Source organism: Protopterus annectens, chromosome 3.part0, assembly GCF_019279795.1.
Source record: "Protopterus annectens isolate FY-2018-M chromosome 3.part0, PAN1.0, whole genome shotgun sequence".
NCBI classification, from domain to species: Eukaryota; Metazoa; Chordata; order Ceratodontiformes; family Protopteridae; genus Protopterus; species Protopterus annectens.
Window position 1 is genome coordinate 259,461,568 of NC_056731.1, and position 16,097 is coordinate 259,477,664.

The window sequence follows — 16,097 nt, forward strand, 5'->3', positions numbered from 1 at the left end:
ATTTTCCTGTCTTAAGGTTTGACTAGGTTTCTAACTCATGATCTGTGATAACATTTAGCTGTGTTACAATCATGTTCATATCAACTGCTAAGTACTGGTCTGATGGTACAACTCGTAGCTCATATAATTTAACATTTTTTATGTCCCGGCAATTTTACTGGATATCTCAACAATCAGAGTAATTTCTGTTGCAGAGAATGAGGATATAATAATTTCATTAACTACAATTTATGAATAAATGTTATGCTGTCAAACTGATCTGTGCCCTGCATTAGAAATGAAAGTGGGCCTTTTGTTGTAGTTGGACCTTTTTTGTGCCAATTCAGTGCCTGCCTATTGCAGTGAACAAAGAAGATGTGGTGTCTTGGGAAGTCATGAATGATGCTTTTCACCCTTTGTGTCTGTAACATTTTTCATTAACTCCCTCATCTTTAGGGCTTTATATTAACTTCACAGCTTGCTCTGTAACTCTGGCAAAGTATCTAAATTAACTTCATGTCTTTCTAAGCTCAGTATGAAAAAAATCAAATTGGTCGCCTATTCTTTAGGCCTGAGGTTGCTTTGTTAATTTCATTACTGACCCAGGAAACTATTGCCCCATTTGCTTGACGTCTGATCTGTAAAGCCACGGAGCGTATTTTTATAACAAGGACATAGGCAATCTCCAAGCACTTGACCCCACCCATTTCAGATTCATAAGGGACAGATCTTACCTGTTGAACCTGGTTGACTTCTTTGAGATTGTCACCAAGGCCCTGGATGAGGGAAATTCAGTACATACAGCTTTACCTTGACTTGGCCAAGGTCTTTGACACAATGCCACAATCAAGCATCATCAAAAAGCTAACTCAACTTGACGTAAATCCCTGTCTCGTCAGATGAGTGGCCAACTGGCTCACCAATAGGACCCATATGGTCAAAAGATGCACCACCACCACCTCCGACAGCAGACCTGTCACTAATGGTGTTCTACGTGGATCTGTTCTGGGACCCCTACTATTTGGCATCTTGGTCCTTGGCCGCCGGATGATTTCTAGTCCATCCCCTCCATGCTACCACCAAAGTCTGTGATGGTGCTGCTGATTCTTGTGTTAATATTACAGTTATTATTAAAGTACAGATGCCTCAGCCCTTGCGTAGTTTCCCAAATTTGCAACCACAAGATTGTGGAAAGTCCAAGCTGTTCTTGCTGGATGCAGCCAATTCTTGGATCCGTGCGTCTCCTGATTGCACTCGCTTTTTTAATACACTCCAGTGACAAAAAATACTTGTCAAACACCAAAAGCCATAAAAATAAGAAATAAAAGGAACAGGTTTCAGAATGTGACTGTCTGCCTAAGTATGTGTCCTCCCTGCAAGGCTGCAAGATGGTCTGAAACTTGTTTGTTTTTGTTTTTTTCCTTTGATGCTTTACTCATAAAGTGTAGAACTCTGTTTGTCTAGTTTCTTGACTAAAAATGTTATTATCTTTTGTATTCTTTAGTGCAGCTGTCACACTATATAAAAATAAAGTACTGTGTTTATTTGGTCGCACCAGCTTTCATTATTGTTGCAGCACCCCAACAACAGCTCTGCATATTTTGTGTCTTGCTGGATGTGTCTGACCTTTTTTTTTTTTTTTTTTAAATTGTTTATGGAAGTGTAAAATGGGTATTACTTAAAAGGGAGGGATTACTGAAGTTTACTAGTGAGATGTTCCGGACTGTACTGTGTGAAATGCAACTGTATATGTATTTTTCAAAGCACATGAAAAAGCGAATGCATGAGCGGAATAAAATGTCTGTATCTACAGAAGACTTTTAATAAACCAGTCCTGGATGTTTTGCAGTGCTTGATTTGCTGCATAGTTTTGTAAACTTTTAAATTAAAATTATTTTGGTTCATGCTTGTAGTTAAGTTGTTTGTTTGGCTAGATTTTCAGCATCTTGCAACTCGTACCAGGCTGGAAACACAGGCCATTGTAACTGCACAGCACATCTGATTATTTTATTAGAATCGCCCTATGAGCTTTGGGTGAAGGAAGTAGTTATGCTCTGCTTTGTGAACTTTGAGGGAGCAGAAAGTTTTTTGCTTGATAGATTATTCCTTTTCTTATCAGCTACATATCTGGCTTAACATTTGATTCAGTCATTTTTATTTGATGGCCTCCAACATACTCAACAAACCACTGCAAGTGTCTTTATTGGACTTTTATAAGTTGTACCTTCCTAAAGAAAAATATCCGTCACTTCACAAACATGCCCTGTTCATGACATCTCTGTTGGGGAGTATGTACATTTACAAGCAATTTTTTTCTCGGATGAAATATACAAAAAATAAAATCAGAACGAAAATTTCAGATGACCATCTTGAAAATATTCTTTGCATCGCCACTACCTCTATAAAAACCGATATAGACGCACTGGTATCAAAAAGACAGGCTCAGTGACCACATTAAAAAGGTTATGCTCATAATGTTTGTTTACTACACAAAATCTTGACTTGACAACCTGAACCTCCTGATATGGACACTTTAAGAAAGTATAACAAGAACTATGACCAATATGTTTGAATTCTGCAATGGTCTGTGCTTGGCTGCACCCTCGTGAACAGGTTTCTTGAATAAACATTGCCACTACTAATAAAGTCAGTTATTTATTGAAATTTGTGAAAAGAAACAAACACTGGAAGCCCCTTTCAAAATTTCAGCAAACACTGGGAAACAACTCAAGTTGGAGACGTATAGTAACCTAAGGAAGAAGTGCAAAAAGGTGTCATCTGATGATGCTATGCCTCACTGAGTGGATCTGTACAAGTCATCAGTAGAAATGTGCACTCAACCATATTGGAGAGGCAACGGCAAAAAAGCAGGTGTGAGATAACCTTGTGAAATTGGAGTGTGTTGTCGCATATTATCATGTTCTTTGTGGCTCCGTAGTAAGTGGGTGAACCAAAGTTGAACGTGTTCTACCATTTGTTAGTCAGTGGAACAAATGTAAAAATACCAATTGTTCCTTTTTTAAGAAGTAATGGTCTCATCATTGCTGCAAGCTGTGCATCACCACTGATGCACCTTCTTTCATCGTCAGACCAGCCTCAGTAGACAGCAGTGCAAAAGCAACAAATCTTGCCAGTGCCAGATGTAGTCATGTCTTGAATAGTTTCAGGGACAGATTCCAAAGCTAGAAATGTGCCTTTCCAAATGGGTGCTCAGTTTGAGAATACCACTGATGAACCTCCTTTCATCTTCAGACCAGCCTCACCAGACAGCAGTGCAAAAGCAACAAATCTTGCCAGTGCCAGATGTAGTCATGTCTTGAATAATTTCAGGGACAGAGTCCAAAGCTAGAAATATGCCTTTCCAAAGGGATGCTCAGTTTGAGAACACCACTGCTGAACCTTATTTCATCTTCAGACCAGCCTCAGCAGACACCAGTGCAAAAGCAACAAATTTTGCCAGATGTAGTCACGTCTTGAATAATTTCAGGGACAGATTCCAAAGCTAGAAATGTGGCGACATACCTACTGCAATGGAACTTGAAACAGAAGAATACATGAGCGCTTTGGATGACATATGGACATTAAGATAAGAAACCAGCAAAATCAGAAGTATGATCTCATACAAATTGTACAAATTGTACCTGTTAATTTTTTTTTTTTTTTTTTTTACAAATAAACTAAGATGCTAGAGTTAACTGTTATTTTACAAATTAGAATAAGAATTTGAATTTTAGGGCAAATATTATGCATTTATTACATTTAATTGTTCAAATTCACCTACAATACAGCCAGGGGGTCGAATTTGGTCACCCGCGACAGTGAAACATTGATATATTTTACATGTGGCCCCAAGACCATTTCTGTTGACTCAATGCGAAAAGGTTGGACACCCCTGATATAGAGCATAGACTGTGATCCTGAAATAGCATCTGTTTACACATTTTTTTACAAATAATTTTCAGGTCATTTAAGGATTAGAAGCTCAACATATGCTTTGGAAGAAATTGCATTAGTATTTTCCCCTCTGGTTTGTAATGATGATATGTTTCCCCTTCCTAATGTCTGGGATCATTAACCTACATTATGTATACAAATGCTGACCTATAAATGTCTGTAAAAACAGGTAGCTGATTTTGGTCCAAGGCCTCCTCACAAAATGTTGCAAAGATTCTTTAAATTCTGCCCCAGACAACTATGGTGTTGTAGCTACTTTGGTGAAACTTAATTTATTTCCCAGTGGATTTATCTTGCCTGCAATTTATTAATGTATGAATCAGGTACTGATATTTATCTGTGCCCCACATGCAGTCAGTTTGTTTAGTTGTACTGATTTGATTAAATGGCTCCACCGCATGCAGCAGAGTTTCATCACATGCATACAGTTTGTGTAGTTGTATTCATTTGTCAAATTGCTGCATTTGTTACTGATAAGGTTTTTTCATGCAGATGTAGGCCCACCAGACCACTACCATGGTGCAGAATGGCTCTCATATACTGGCTAGGTACTGAGTGCTGTTATTTTTTGATGACCTACATTCTGTCTTTTTTATGACCAGGGTAATACATGCACAGGCAACAAACTTGCAGTATAATACATATATAGATATATACATTTTTTCAGAAAGCACATGGTTCATGAGAAGAGGCATGCTGTGGGTAGAACTGTCATAGATGTGTACTGAATGGAATGCATTTCTGCTTTTACAGGTTACACAACACATACGATCATAGGATCATAGGAGGTTACTAGGCTAATGTCCATAGGATCCTTACAACCCTAATTAAGTTCTACCCTTATTTCCATGATCAGCACCAATTGCCCCTGTCCAACAGGGATGCAGGTGGAACCCCCAGGGTGAATTTACAGTTACCCATCCAATCATCCAGATTGCATTTCAAGAGAGCCAATAAGGTGCTCTGTTTGACATGAAGTGGGTGTCTGTTCCAATGGTGTAATAACCTCTGGGAGACAAATCTGTCCCTCAAGCAGGTTCTGTTAATGTCAAATACTAGGTTAAGATCTTTAGAGTGAGTAACCCATATACCATTTGACTTGCGGATATGCAGTATTTCCAATAAAGCAAGGTCAAAGAGTGCCTTATATGTGGAGCAGAGTTTGCCTCTGAGTAGTCTGTATGAAATAATATAAAAGTGACAGTGATTTCAGATGATCCACACAGGATAAATGCTGAAGACATTGAATTTTCCTTCTGAGGAACCTTTGTGGTCTCTCCACTTGCTGCAGGCGCTTGGAAATGTACATAGCAAAGTGGCATTGTACTCAATTATTGGCCTGATAAGGGAAGAGAGCAGGGAGGTTATCATTTTTTCTGGAGGCAATGCCCTTACTTATGAGATGAGCAATATAGAATGCCCTTCTTACCACTGTGGGGACATTGTGATCTAATGTAAGGTTGCTCTTAACCTGTGTGCTCAGGTCTCTCACCACTGAGTGCGTACCTAGAGTGTTATTGATGTGGTATTTAGCAGGAACACTGCTCTTACTGAAAGGGGTGATAATACATTTTTTGCCTTAAGTTTAAGGCCATGACTTTGGCACCAATCATTTGTTTGTGTAAGACCCTCTTGTAGGATGTTGACATTGCTTGGAAATTCAAAGACAACTACCAGCAAATTTTGTCAGCCACAGACCTTTAGTTTTAGCTCATACCTCGGAGAAATAGATTCCAAACAATAGAGGTCCCAGGACTGATCCCTGTGGAACACCACTGGTTGCAGTTCTGTTGCTGGAGGTGGATTCCCCTATTTTGACTATATGGGTTCTATCAGTGAGACAGTTATTGACCCATCTAATGATATAAATGTTGATACCTAGCTGGGTGAGTTTGTCAATGATGCCCGAGTGTGGAATAGTGTCAAAAGCCTTGGCTAAGTCTAGGTAGGCAGCATACACAGATTTATCCTCATCCAGAGCCTTGGTGACTGTCCACAGACTTTCTGCACAATACAGCTGTGTGTTTTTCCAAGGCATTGTAACAATGGTGGAACAAATGGCTAGTGCTATTTGGTTTGCATTCATTATAGACTTTCTCACCACAGCTGAGGCCATTGCATTAGTGTTCATAGCACTATTAAGTATCACAATGCAAACAGAATAATGTTACAGCATTTAACACTGCTATACTACTCGGACATTCTGAACAATAAAAATTGTAAATTTTAGAGTATGTCAGTTGCCCGCTTTATGATGTTGCTACATGCACATCACTGCACATTCTCTCTGTCAATCAGTTAGTGAGCCGAGGTTAAATATGTTACTATATTGACTGAGTACCTTTGCTACTTGTGGAAAGGGGGCACACCATTCTGTGTATCTACCACTGTGTTGTACTGTATTGTTGAGATACATTCCCTAATATTTCCTATGTCAAGATTTTCATCTCTCCTTTTTGTAAGTGCAACTTTTATTAGCTTGTTTTCTGTACTCACGTGTGCCCATGTCAAGTACATTACAGAATCTACATGTTGCTCAAACCGAGTTGTACTATACAGTTAGCAGCAGAATGAGGTAGTATCCTGATATGCAGTGCACAAGTTATGATCAGTCAGCAGACAGAACTAACATGGAAGTGTATTACAGAGTTCACTGGTGCAACAGTCTGCATGCTTTTGCATCTGATTAGCTGATCGTATGGCAGATGCTCACATTCTGCAGGCACAGCTGGTGACCGTTTACTTTTTCTCACCAGCACAGCAGCTCACTGCAATTCTAAATACATTGTCGTCTTCACAACGAATGACTAATGAGCTCTTGCACTGAAAGCAGTGACACAGAAATGTTTTTATAGGGGGTTTGTGTGCTTTTTATAGTGCAGTATTAGTATGCTAACATCATAAATTCAGTACATAGTGCCACAGGCTGTTTCTTCATTTACTATCTTCTAGGCCTACTGTTCATATTATAGCTCATTGCTATCTTGTGGTGGTCTGACGCATATATGCCATTCTCTGTGTCATAGAGGGCATAAGGGGACATATCACACGCACACACACACACACACACACACACACACACACACACACACACACAGTTTTGGTACTTTGGTACCTCGCAAAATGACAAATTAATTGTCACAAAACAATCTACTGAGGATTCCTATCAGACTAATAATGATATGTGATATGACATGACCACCACATGGTATGCCATGTATGACATGACCAGTACATGGCATATCACATATGACATGACCAGCGCATGGTATGTCATGATGTACTATATACTTGCTTGGCTTTCTTTAATTATCCTAGAGATCTAAGTTGGGATCCATTGCTGTGTTTCCCATAGCACTCCTACAATAACACAACATTGTTTCTGTATGTTGATCAGTATTTGCTTTTAAGGGGATTTTTTGGAGCTTCCAAACAAGTGGCCAGCACAATCTGCACTGTTGAAACATCTTATTTTCATTAAGTTGTTCATGTGCAGTATAGGGTAGGCAGTTCTTTGAGGGTAGGGTCCATGTTTTACCATGTTTCCCATTAAGGAAAGATAGGTGTTAGGCAAAGAGCATGTTGCAAACTCTCCATCTTAAAATAGACAGACAATATGCCTGGCATAAGCATCGACATCACCCTCCCTTCTTTTCCCAGTTCGTAGATGGAGTTGAGGTATCACATCAACAGTGATCATCACTCACAGCCAGTGTTCCTGCTGGGGTCATTCTTTTCCACATACATACAGTCACACCTATGGCCAATTAAGAGTGCCCAATCCAGCTGCTGCATGTGTTTGGAATGTTGGAGGAAACCGGAGCTCCCAGAGAAAACCCACATGAACAGAGGGAGAAAATCCAGACTCCACAGCTGATGCTTGAAGGATACGAAGTCCATTTAATAGGTTATATTTTATATTGATGTTTTTTATCATTTGAGTTAGAGACAAGTAGTAATGTGACATGTCCTGTGATGGCACTTGAGGTTGTGCGCTATAAATCTGAAAGCTGATTTTCCTCCTTTGATATCTCCATTCTACTCTGACTTTCCTATTGTCTGTTAAGTCTCATGCACTTAAACTCTTACAGAGCATGTGCATGTTTAGCTCTTAGGTGTGGTATGTTACTTGCTCCACTGTAGTTTCCACTTGCCACTGTAATACTGTCTTTTTCATACATGACAGGTAAATGTTATGTCAGCTCAACTCCCCATTTAACAAAGACACAAATAAAAAATAAAATGAGAATATAGAACTCTGCAGGTATTGCAAGTAAATCTGCTTTCAGGCATAAGAAACACAAGATAGATTTCTCATGATATTCATTGTGGATTCTAGATACCTGTTTCTTTAGTCAGGATGTGTGACAGCAGGACAGCATTAAGCAGTATTTGAGATAAGATGGAAGGGCCCCTAGGTAGGAAGTGGGGATACCTGCCTTGGAACTCATTGAAAAGTAGGTGGCAGACTATTTCCATGGGCTAATTTCATATGCTTATGTTACAGACTGTCTAAAGTAACCAGAATCAGACAGCCTTCTCTGTCACAGGAAAATAAGTTATAGTTTGTGATATTTTTAACTACAGCTTAGTCTGTTTGCATGCAAAAGCTTTTTAATGTAGTTTCAAAGATGCACTAATGTCTGTGAAACATTTTGGGAAAATTAAGGAAAAAATGACTAATTATTGAAACAGATCAATCAATGACTAACATGTAGACATTAGGTCATATATAATTGAGACTGTTATGAGACAGCAACTCAGCAATATTTAAAGTGTACTTTCCTTGCAAAATACATTTGGCTAAAATGTAATTTGTTTCACTCTGAATTAAATCATTTATAAATAAAAGAACATTATTTATAGCACAATTTATTTAGTGAAATCTTAAGGGTAAAAGGCATACTATTGACACTGAGATCAGAAAACTGACTTCTCATCCATCAGTAGATTTGGAATCACTTGATTTTTAAAGTAATGCTCTCGAGAAAGCAATATCCTCCTGTGCTATGCTGTACTTAAATTATAATAAATCCAGGTTACACAGGTGGAATAGGGTAGACAGCCTCGAATTCTTGCTATTTTAATAGCAGAACAATTAGAAATGTTGAGTCTTGACTATCTGCCTTAAAGCTGCCATATTATCAACAAGTGTGATTGATAATATCAGACCTGTGATTATTTTTAACGTTTCTGACTGTTTAGACAGTTTGTTGTTGTTGTGGTGGCTGTTTTTAAGAGTGACCTCATTCTTCATCAGTGTGTCCTTTTTTTATTTATAGTTACAAACCCCTGATGGTTATACTTCACCTGGAGGAATGCAAATACTGCGAGGGTAAGGAAATATGTTTATTTGCATGACTTTCAGTTTCAGAGTTGCTGGATTGAGCGAAATGCAAGTTTTCATATTTATATACTGTACGTAAGAATGATTGTATGAAACCCCCCTTCACCCTGTCCAGACAATAAAAGTAATGAATGAAAATGTTATAAATATAGTTTTTAAACCTTCCACAACTACCCTGCTACCTTATAGTATAGTAATTTGGAAAGTTAGGACCTGTAGAGGTTTGCTATAAACCACCTTAGTCTGCTATCTCTTTTGTCATGCTCAATATTTTCCCATGTTTTCTTTCTACACAAAGGAGCATTTGGTGTCTCAGCAGTGTTACTTTGGTGTCCCAGAACTTTTGCCTATTTCTTTTAATTTCTCTTTTATTAAAAATGTAGACTAATGTGAAGATGTCTTTTTTATTTCTATAGATTCCTTGCCTACAAAAATCATACTATCAAAGAAGAATATTAGGTAAATGAATGAATACCTCAGGTACTAAAACAGATTAGCTATGATGTTAGGGAAGAGTTTGGTAGATGAATTCTAGAGCTTCATTTGCTTCATATGATGCGAGGCAACAACTGATGTTACAGAAAAAAATGACATTACAGGGATTTTATATTCAACCCTAACCACTGAGACATAAGACCAAATAAAGCAAGTGAGTCTTAAGTATGAAAAGCCAGAACTAGTGCACAGAAGGTGGTACAAGGAAAGGGTGACTAACATTGAGTTGTAGGTTTATAATGCCTTGAGTTGTAGGTTTATAATGCCATGATTTACAAAAGCTACTGGCCTGCTAGATGTGTGGAGATCTTACTGTATAGTTAATATGAATCCTTTACCAGTTTTCTGAAACAGTCCATTTTGAATTCTTCCTGACTAAATGTTAATACATCCCTTTTTCCCATAGGGAGTCTTCAGTCTGCAATGGACATGTTTCCACAAGTAGGATATTTTTACCACCTAATTTTGATAATAACAAAAATAATTCAGACAGCTAATGAGAAAAAGCAGGCATAGCATTTTCTCATAAATATCAGAATTGATCCAAAATGGCTCCAATAAGTAATGATAAAGGACAGAAGTCATTATGTGATGTGAAATCTTATTACTTACATGGTGACACCTTCACAGCCAGTGCTTACTTTCTTTTTTGTCTCTTCTGAAAGTGGTTTTGGAATATACATAAACTTCTGGATCATTCATCTCCCCCTTTTCCATGTTCCATGATACTTATTAAAATTGATTGCGCTACACTATGTAACTGTGAAATTCTGCACCAGTTAAGGAACAGGACTAACAAATAATTCTTTATGTGCTATCCTACAGCTTCTGCTGTGAAATACCATTTTATAAAGAGACCAGCAAAAACTACCTACTCTCCAATGTCTGAAGTTAGTTTTGCAGTATGGGAAATGGAACCATGAAAACGAAAGTAAGAATTAATATGCTGATGACAGAAGGGAAGAAGATAAGAAAAGGGCTTTTATTTTAGTGAACACTACTACTCTGCCTCCTTAAAGACATATGTTTGGCCTACATCTGGAAGTGCCAAGTACTCAGACAGACCCCAGCAATGGAGCAGCTTAAGTGTGTGCTAAACTACTCAAAAGAAATGCATAGTCCTGAACATAAATAGAAATTCATAGAAATTCAGTGGTGTGTGTGTGTGTGTGTGGGGGGGGGGGGGGGGGTCAAAACGTATTTGTGAGCTGTCAATGAAATCTTACAAAGAATGCATAGAAACTATGCAGTAAAATAATGCGATTGAACATCACAAAGGTAAAGCAAGAGAAGTGGATATTTATAACAAAAATAAAAAAAAAAATCAATAAAATTCATCACTGGTATTTTTATTTTTTTATTATTATAGGGTAACTAATGCAACAATTACAATCCAGTATGGACATATACCTCAACAATCACAGAAATCTTAACCTTTTGGTAGAAACCATTCTTCAGAAAGCTAAATGTGAAAAACAAAGAAGACTTTGACTTGGTAGTCTGACATTTAGTGTCATACAAATCTGATTGGGAAATAGTGCTGTCTTTAAGGATTACAATAAACATGAATGCATGTACATGTACATTTCTTTATTTTTAAATTTACAAATTGATCAGCTGATAACTTTTGACCATCAGTCTAGGGTAATATAAAGCAGATCAGTAAGAAAATGGGCAAGGCTGCGCTATAATTATGCTTCTGTTGGCAATGCTCATTAGACAGATCGCCACATACCAAATGATATTAATAAACTTTGTCTTTTGCCTAAGCTAAAAATGTAAGACAAAAGGGGCTGTGTACAGTACAGATTTTTACATCTCTTGAGAATGATTAGTCATAAGCTCATAGAGTGAAACCTTCAATGTGGCAGTATGTGCTATAAAATCTGTTCAGTAAACCCTTCCCTTCCACTGTTAAATGGGAATCTGTAATTTATTTATTCATTTTACAGTTGTGTGTGTGTGTGTGTGTGTGTGTGTGTGTGTGTGTGTGTGTGTGTGTGTGTGTGTGTGTGTGTGTGATTCCTATGTTTCAAGATGAAGTCTAGGATAGAATATCTCATGCATAGATGCTTCCACTGGTCCCTTTTTCCAAACCACATCATTGTTGGAGATGTGGGAAGAAAGCAAACACTCCCTTATTTTTCTATATATTGCATCAGGTCATCAACTAAAAAAAAAAAAATAAATAAACTTTTTATTATCATGTCCCACCCACATCTCCCAGGCACAATACTCCTCGCTCTGCGCCTATAAGAGTTCTCAGGGGGATGGTTCAGGGGGGGGCAGCAGGCCAGCAAACCACAGCTAGAAACCCTACAGCCCATTCATTCACCTCCTGAGGCCCATTTTTCCCCACTAGTAATTTTTTTTCCCCATAGAGTTGGGTGGGTATTGTCAGGGTCAGCTTGTCAGTCCTTTAGTGCAGCCTACCACCCAGGCTCCTTACAGGCTCACAATGGCTGCCTGATGGTCAGAGAATGCGACATGCATGCTACCACACACACACACACACACACACACACACACACACACACACACACACACACACACACACACACACACACACACATCTTTAACTCCCTGATGCACCAGGGTATTCCCTGTCTTACACAGTGCAAGCCAACACAGTCACTACAGCTAGGAGATACACAGTCACTACACCAGGTGTTGCATGGAAATGTGGTTGTACAATACTGTTTTGTTTTACAAGTCAGTACAATACCATTCTAGTTAAAGACAGCTAAGATTAAGTATTACAGGGGGGAAAATATAGAGGAGGGTGTCATATGTATTAAACAAGAGGGAAGAGCAGGAGAAAGAGGAGTAAAGGAACCAAAAATGAGGAATAGAAAAGCCTGTGAGTGCAGGAGTTTTATAAGTATATATTGCTTGATTCTTGCATTATGATTCAAATCAATTAAAGAAGTTGTTATCTGAAATTATATGGCAGCAAAGGAGAAGGCCTACCCTTTGTCTAAGAAACATGAGCATTTGCTAGATTCCTTTTTGAATTTATAATATTTTGTATGGAATAATTTATAATCACGCATTGTGCTATAGCTGTAGCTTTACCCTTAGATTATTTTATGCATAGCTTTAAAGTGCATAAACTGTTGCCAGCCATACTTCTTACCTGATTGTTTTATTCTGTTTTTTTGCATGCATATTCCTCTGGCTCAACTTGCTCTGTTGGCCCTTCACTTTGCTCGTGCTCACTCCGCTCCTCTACCCCCATTCCCACCCACCCCTGGATCAATTAGCTTTAGACTTACACAAACCCCACCACACTGTCTGTGGCCAGTCACACTTCATTTCCCTTCCTCAAACACTACCTCTTCCACCTGCCAACCCACTCTTCCTCTCTCACGAACACACCACTTCCCCTACTATATCTTGCCTCTACCTACTTTCTCCTACCTCGACAGTTACTACAATCAGTCAATGTCTCTCTATCCCACCTTTGCACTATATATTCCACTCTTCCTGTTATTACTTATACTAATAAACCTAACATTTACTCACACTTCTAACATATCTTGCAAGGCCACACCAGTCACTGAGATATATGTTCCCTGCACTTAACTGTTTTTCTGATATATCTTCTAGCCTTTTTCATCCCAATCCACTCCTACTCTCTAAACCTAAGATTTTCCCTTATAAACATTCCACCCTTAACCCACTACCACTCAAAAATTAGCCTACTGTTACAAGGAAACAATTGTCATTAATACTGTCTCTCCCTAAACTCATTCTCTCACACTCTGGAGACATTCATCCCAACCTAGGACCCAACCCTTCTAATCCTAACCATACCTACTCCAACAGATCATTGAACTTTACCACCATCAACCTCCAAAGTTTCAGAAACAAAATTCCTGAGTTCCACACTTGGATATCCCAAACTAAGCCAGATTTACTTGCCACAACCAAAACCTAGCTAAAACCATATATTAAGGACTCGGAATTCCTTTTAACTGGGTATTCCTGTCTACAAGCAGACAGACCTCATAAAAAAAGGTTGAGGTGTTGCCCTCCTCTTCCCACATAGCCTTACTAGTATTTCCTATTCATCTCCTATTCCACAGTTTGTTAATGCTGAAATATTAATCACCTTTCTAAAACCCAATTATTGCAAAAATATATGTATAATAACCTTATATCTACCCCCAGACAACATCATTCCCCTTCCTGAGGAAATCCTAGCCTAGATCTCTACAAATATTAACAATGAAACAATCATATTAGGCAATGTAAATATAAACTGGCTCAAACAATTAAACTTCGTCTCAGCCCACAGCATCAACCTCTACAACTTCACCCAAATAATCACAGGTATAACTAGACCAGCTAAACAACTACCTAAGGTCTATCAATTGGAATGTACTGAAGACCCTTCCACTAGACGAAGCAGTTCAATTTTTTAATTCAACTTTCCTAGAAGTCCTAAATTACCTTGCCCCTCTCCTCCATAAAAGACTAAAATCCAAACACACCAGCTGGCTTTCTAGAAGCACCAGACAGCTCATGGTCATTAGGGCCAAAACCTGGAAAAAATGGCACAGAACAAAAATCCCTTCCGACCTCCAACAGTACAGGCAGCTTCGTAACCAAGTAAAGCATCTAGTCATTAATGACAAAAAAAAAAATCATTACATTGAACTGCAGAAAAACTTCAAGTGAAATCCAAAATGATTCTGGAGCTTGATTTCCTCCCTACTAAACAATGGCACAAAGAGCAACCCCTGTTCACATCCCAATAAAACATCTTTAGAAATCGCCACTGTCTTCAAGTTGTACTTTGTAGAAACCATAGCCAAACTCTCTGCCTCCTTCCCACCCCCACCTCATCATTTTAAGCATTTGTCTGCTCACAACCCTCCTGCTGTCACTCTACTACATTTTCTCTCTCCCCCATCCCTACTTCCATCATAACCAAAATTCTCCTTAAACTTAAACCAGGTACTTGTGCCCCTCACAACCTACCCTCGGAATACCTTAAAATGTCAGCTAGGACTTTCTCTTACCCCATTAGCATACTCTAAAATAGATCAATACAGGACTCCTACATACCTATCATATGGAAAAAAGCATATATTATGCCCTACATAAAGGTGACAATTGCACAGATACCTCCAACTTCCAACCTATCGCTATACTGTCCCCATCTCAAAAATCCTAGAAAAATGTATTCACACCCAGTTCCAGCAATATATAATGAATAACAATCTACTTTCACCCTGTCAACATGGCTTTCATCCTATCCACAGTACCACCACTGCTCTCTTATTCATAAATACAGTTAACCAAACTCATAATGAAGGCAAACTAGTTTCCTCCCTCCTCCTTGACCCATCTAAGGCTTTTGATGCCATCTTCTGCTCCATTCTTCTCTGTAAGCTTTCCACATTAGGTATGCCCCCCCCACCAACACTCCTGTAGTTATCTAACTATCTGTCCAATAGAGAACAATCCACTAGATGGCAAAACTCCTTCTCACCATTCCTACATACTCCCACAGGGGTTCCTCAAGGGTCCATATTAGGGCCTCTACTCTTTAGTATTTTTATTAATAACTTCCACTCCTGTGTTGGCAACAACTCTGTTATTCAGTACACAGACGACTCAACAATAATTTGTACCTCCAGTATTATACCCAAATTACTCACATGCACACAGCAAGCATTCTCTTCCACCGAAACTTGGATGACTAACAATCACCTTGCACTCAATCCCAACAAAAACATACTTCTCCTTTTCACCCCTAGGAAACCCACCCTAATAAACCAAACTTTACAATCTAGTCACTAAACAAAACTGCCATAGAAGTAGTCCCATACACAAAATTACTAGGTGTTACCATAGATGAAAACTTAACCTTTGACCAACACATTCGTAACATCAGAAAAACCTACCAAAAACTTGGAACCCTCTATAGACACAGGCACTTCCTAAACCCCTCCAGCAAACTCACCTCTACTTTCTTACTACCATCTTTATTATATGGTGTCCCACTTCTCACTATCATACAAACCTCCCTAAAAAACAAAATGGAAACATGCTACAATAAAATTGTCAAATTTGCAACTAATGCCACATATTCCTCCCACCATTGTTCCTCACTACACACACTCAAATGGCTTGAACTACCACAATACCTTATCTACCAACAGCTTACTGTATCTCACAAAATAATCTGTAAACCTCTCGACTCCCCATCTCTCTGCTCTACTCAAATGTGATAACACCCAAATAGACCCCTTAGATCAGAAAATTAGACTTTACTGCTCGTCCAAAAACCCACTCTCCATGCTGGTCAGAT

General features: G+C 38.6%; 1 protein-coding gene across 1 annotated transcript in view; it reads left to right on the forward strand.

Moving 5' to 3' along the window:
- Positions 1-16,097, forward strand: part of AGR3 (anterior gradient 3, protein disulphide isomerase family member) — a 234,112-nt gene that overhangs the window by 120,023 nt on the left and 97,992 nt on the right. The window contains exon 4 of the mRNA XM_044064738.1: positions 9,216-9,268. Coding sequence (XP_043920673.1) covers positions 9,216-9,268 — 53 coding nt within the window. The remainder of the gene's footprint in view (positions 1-9,215; positions 9,269-16,097) is intronic.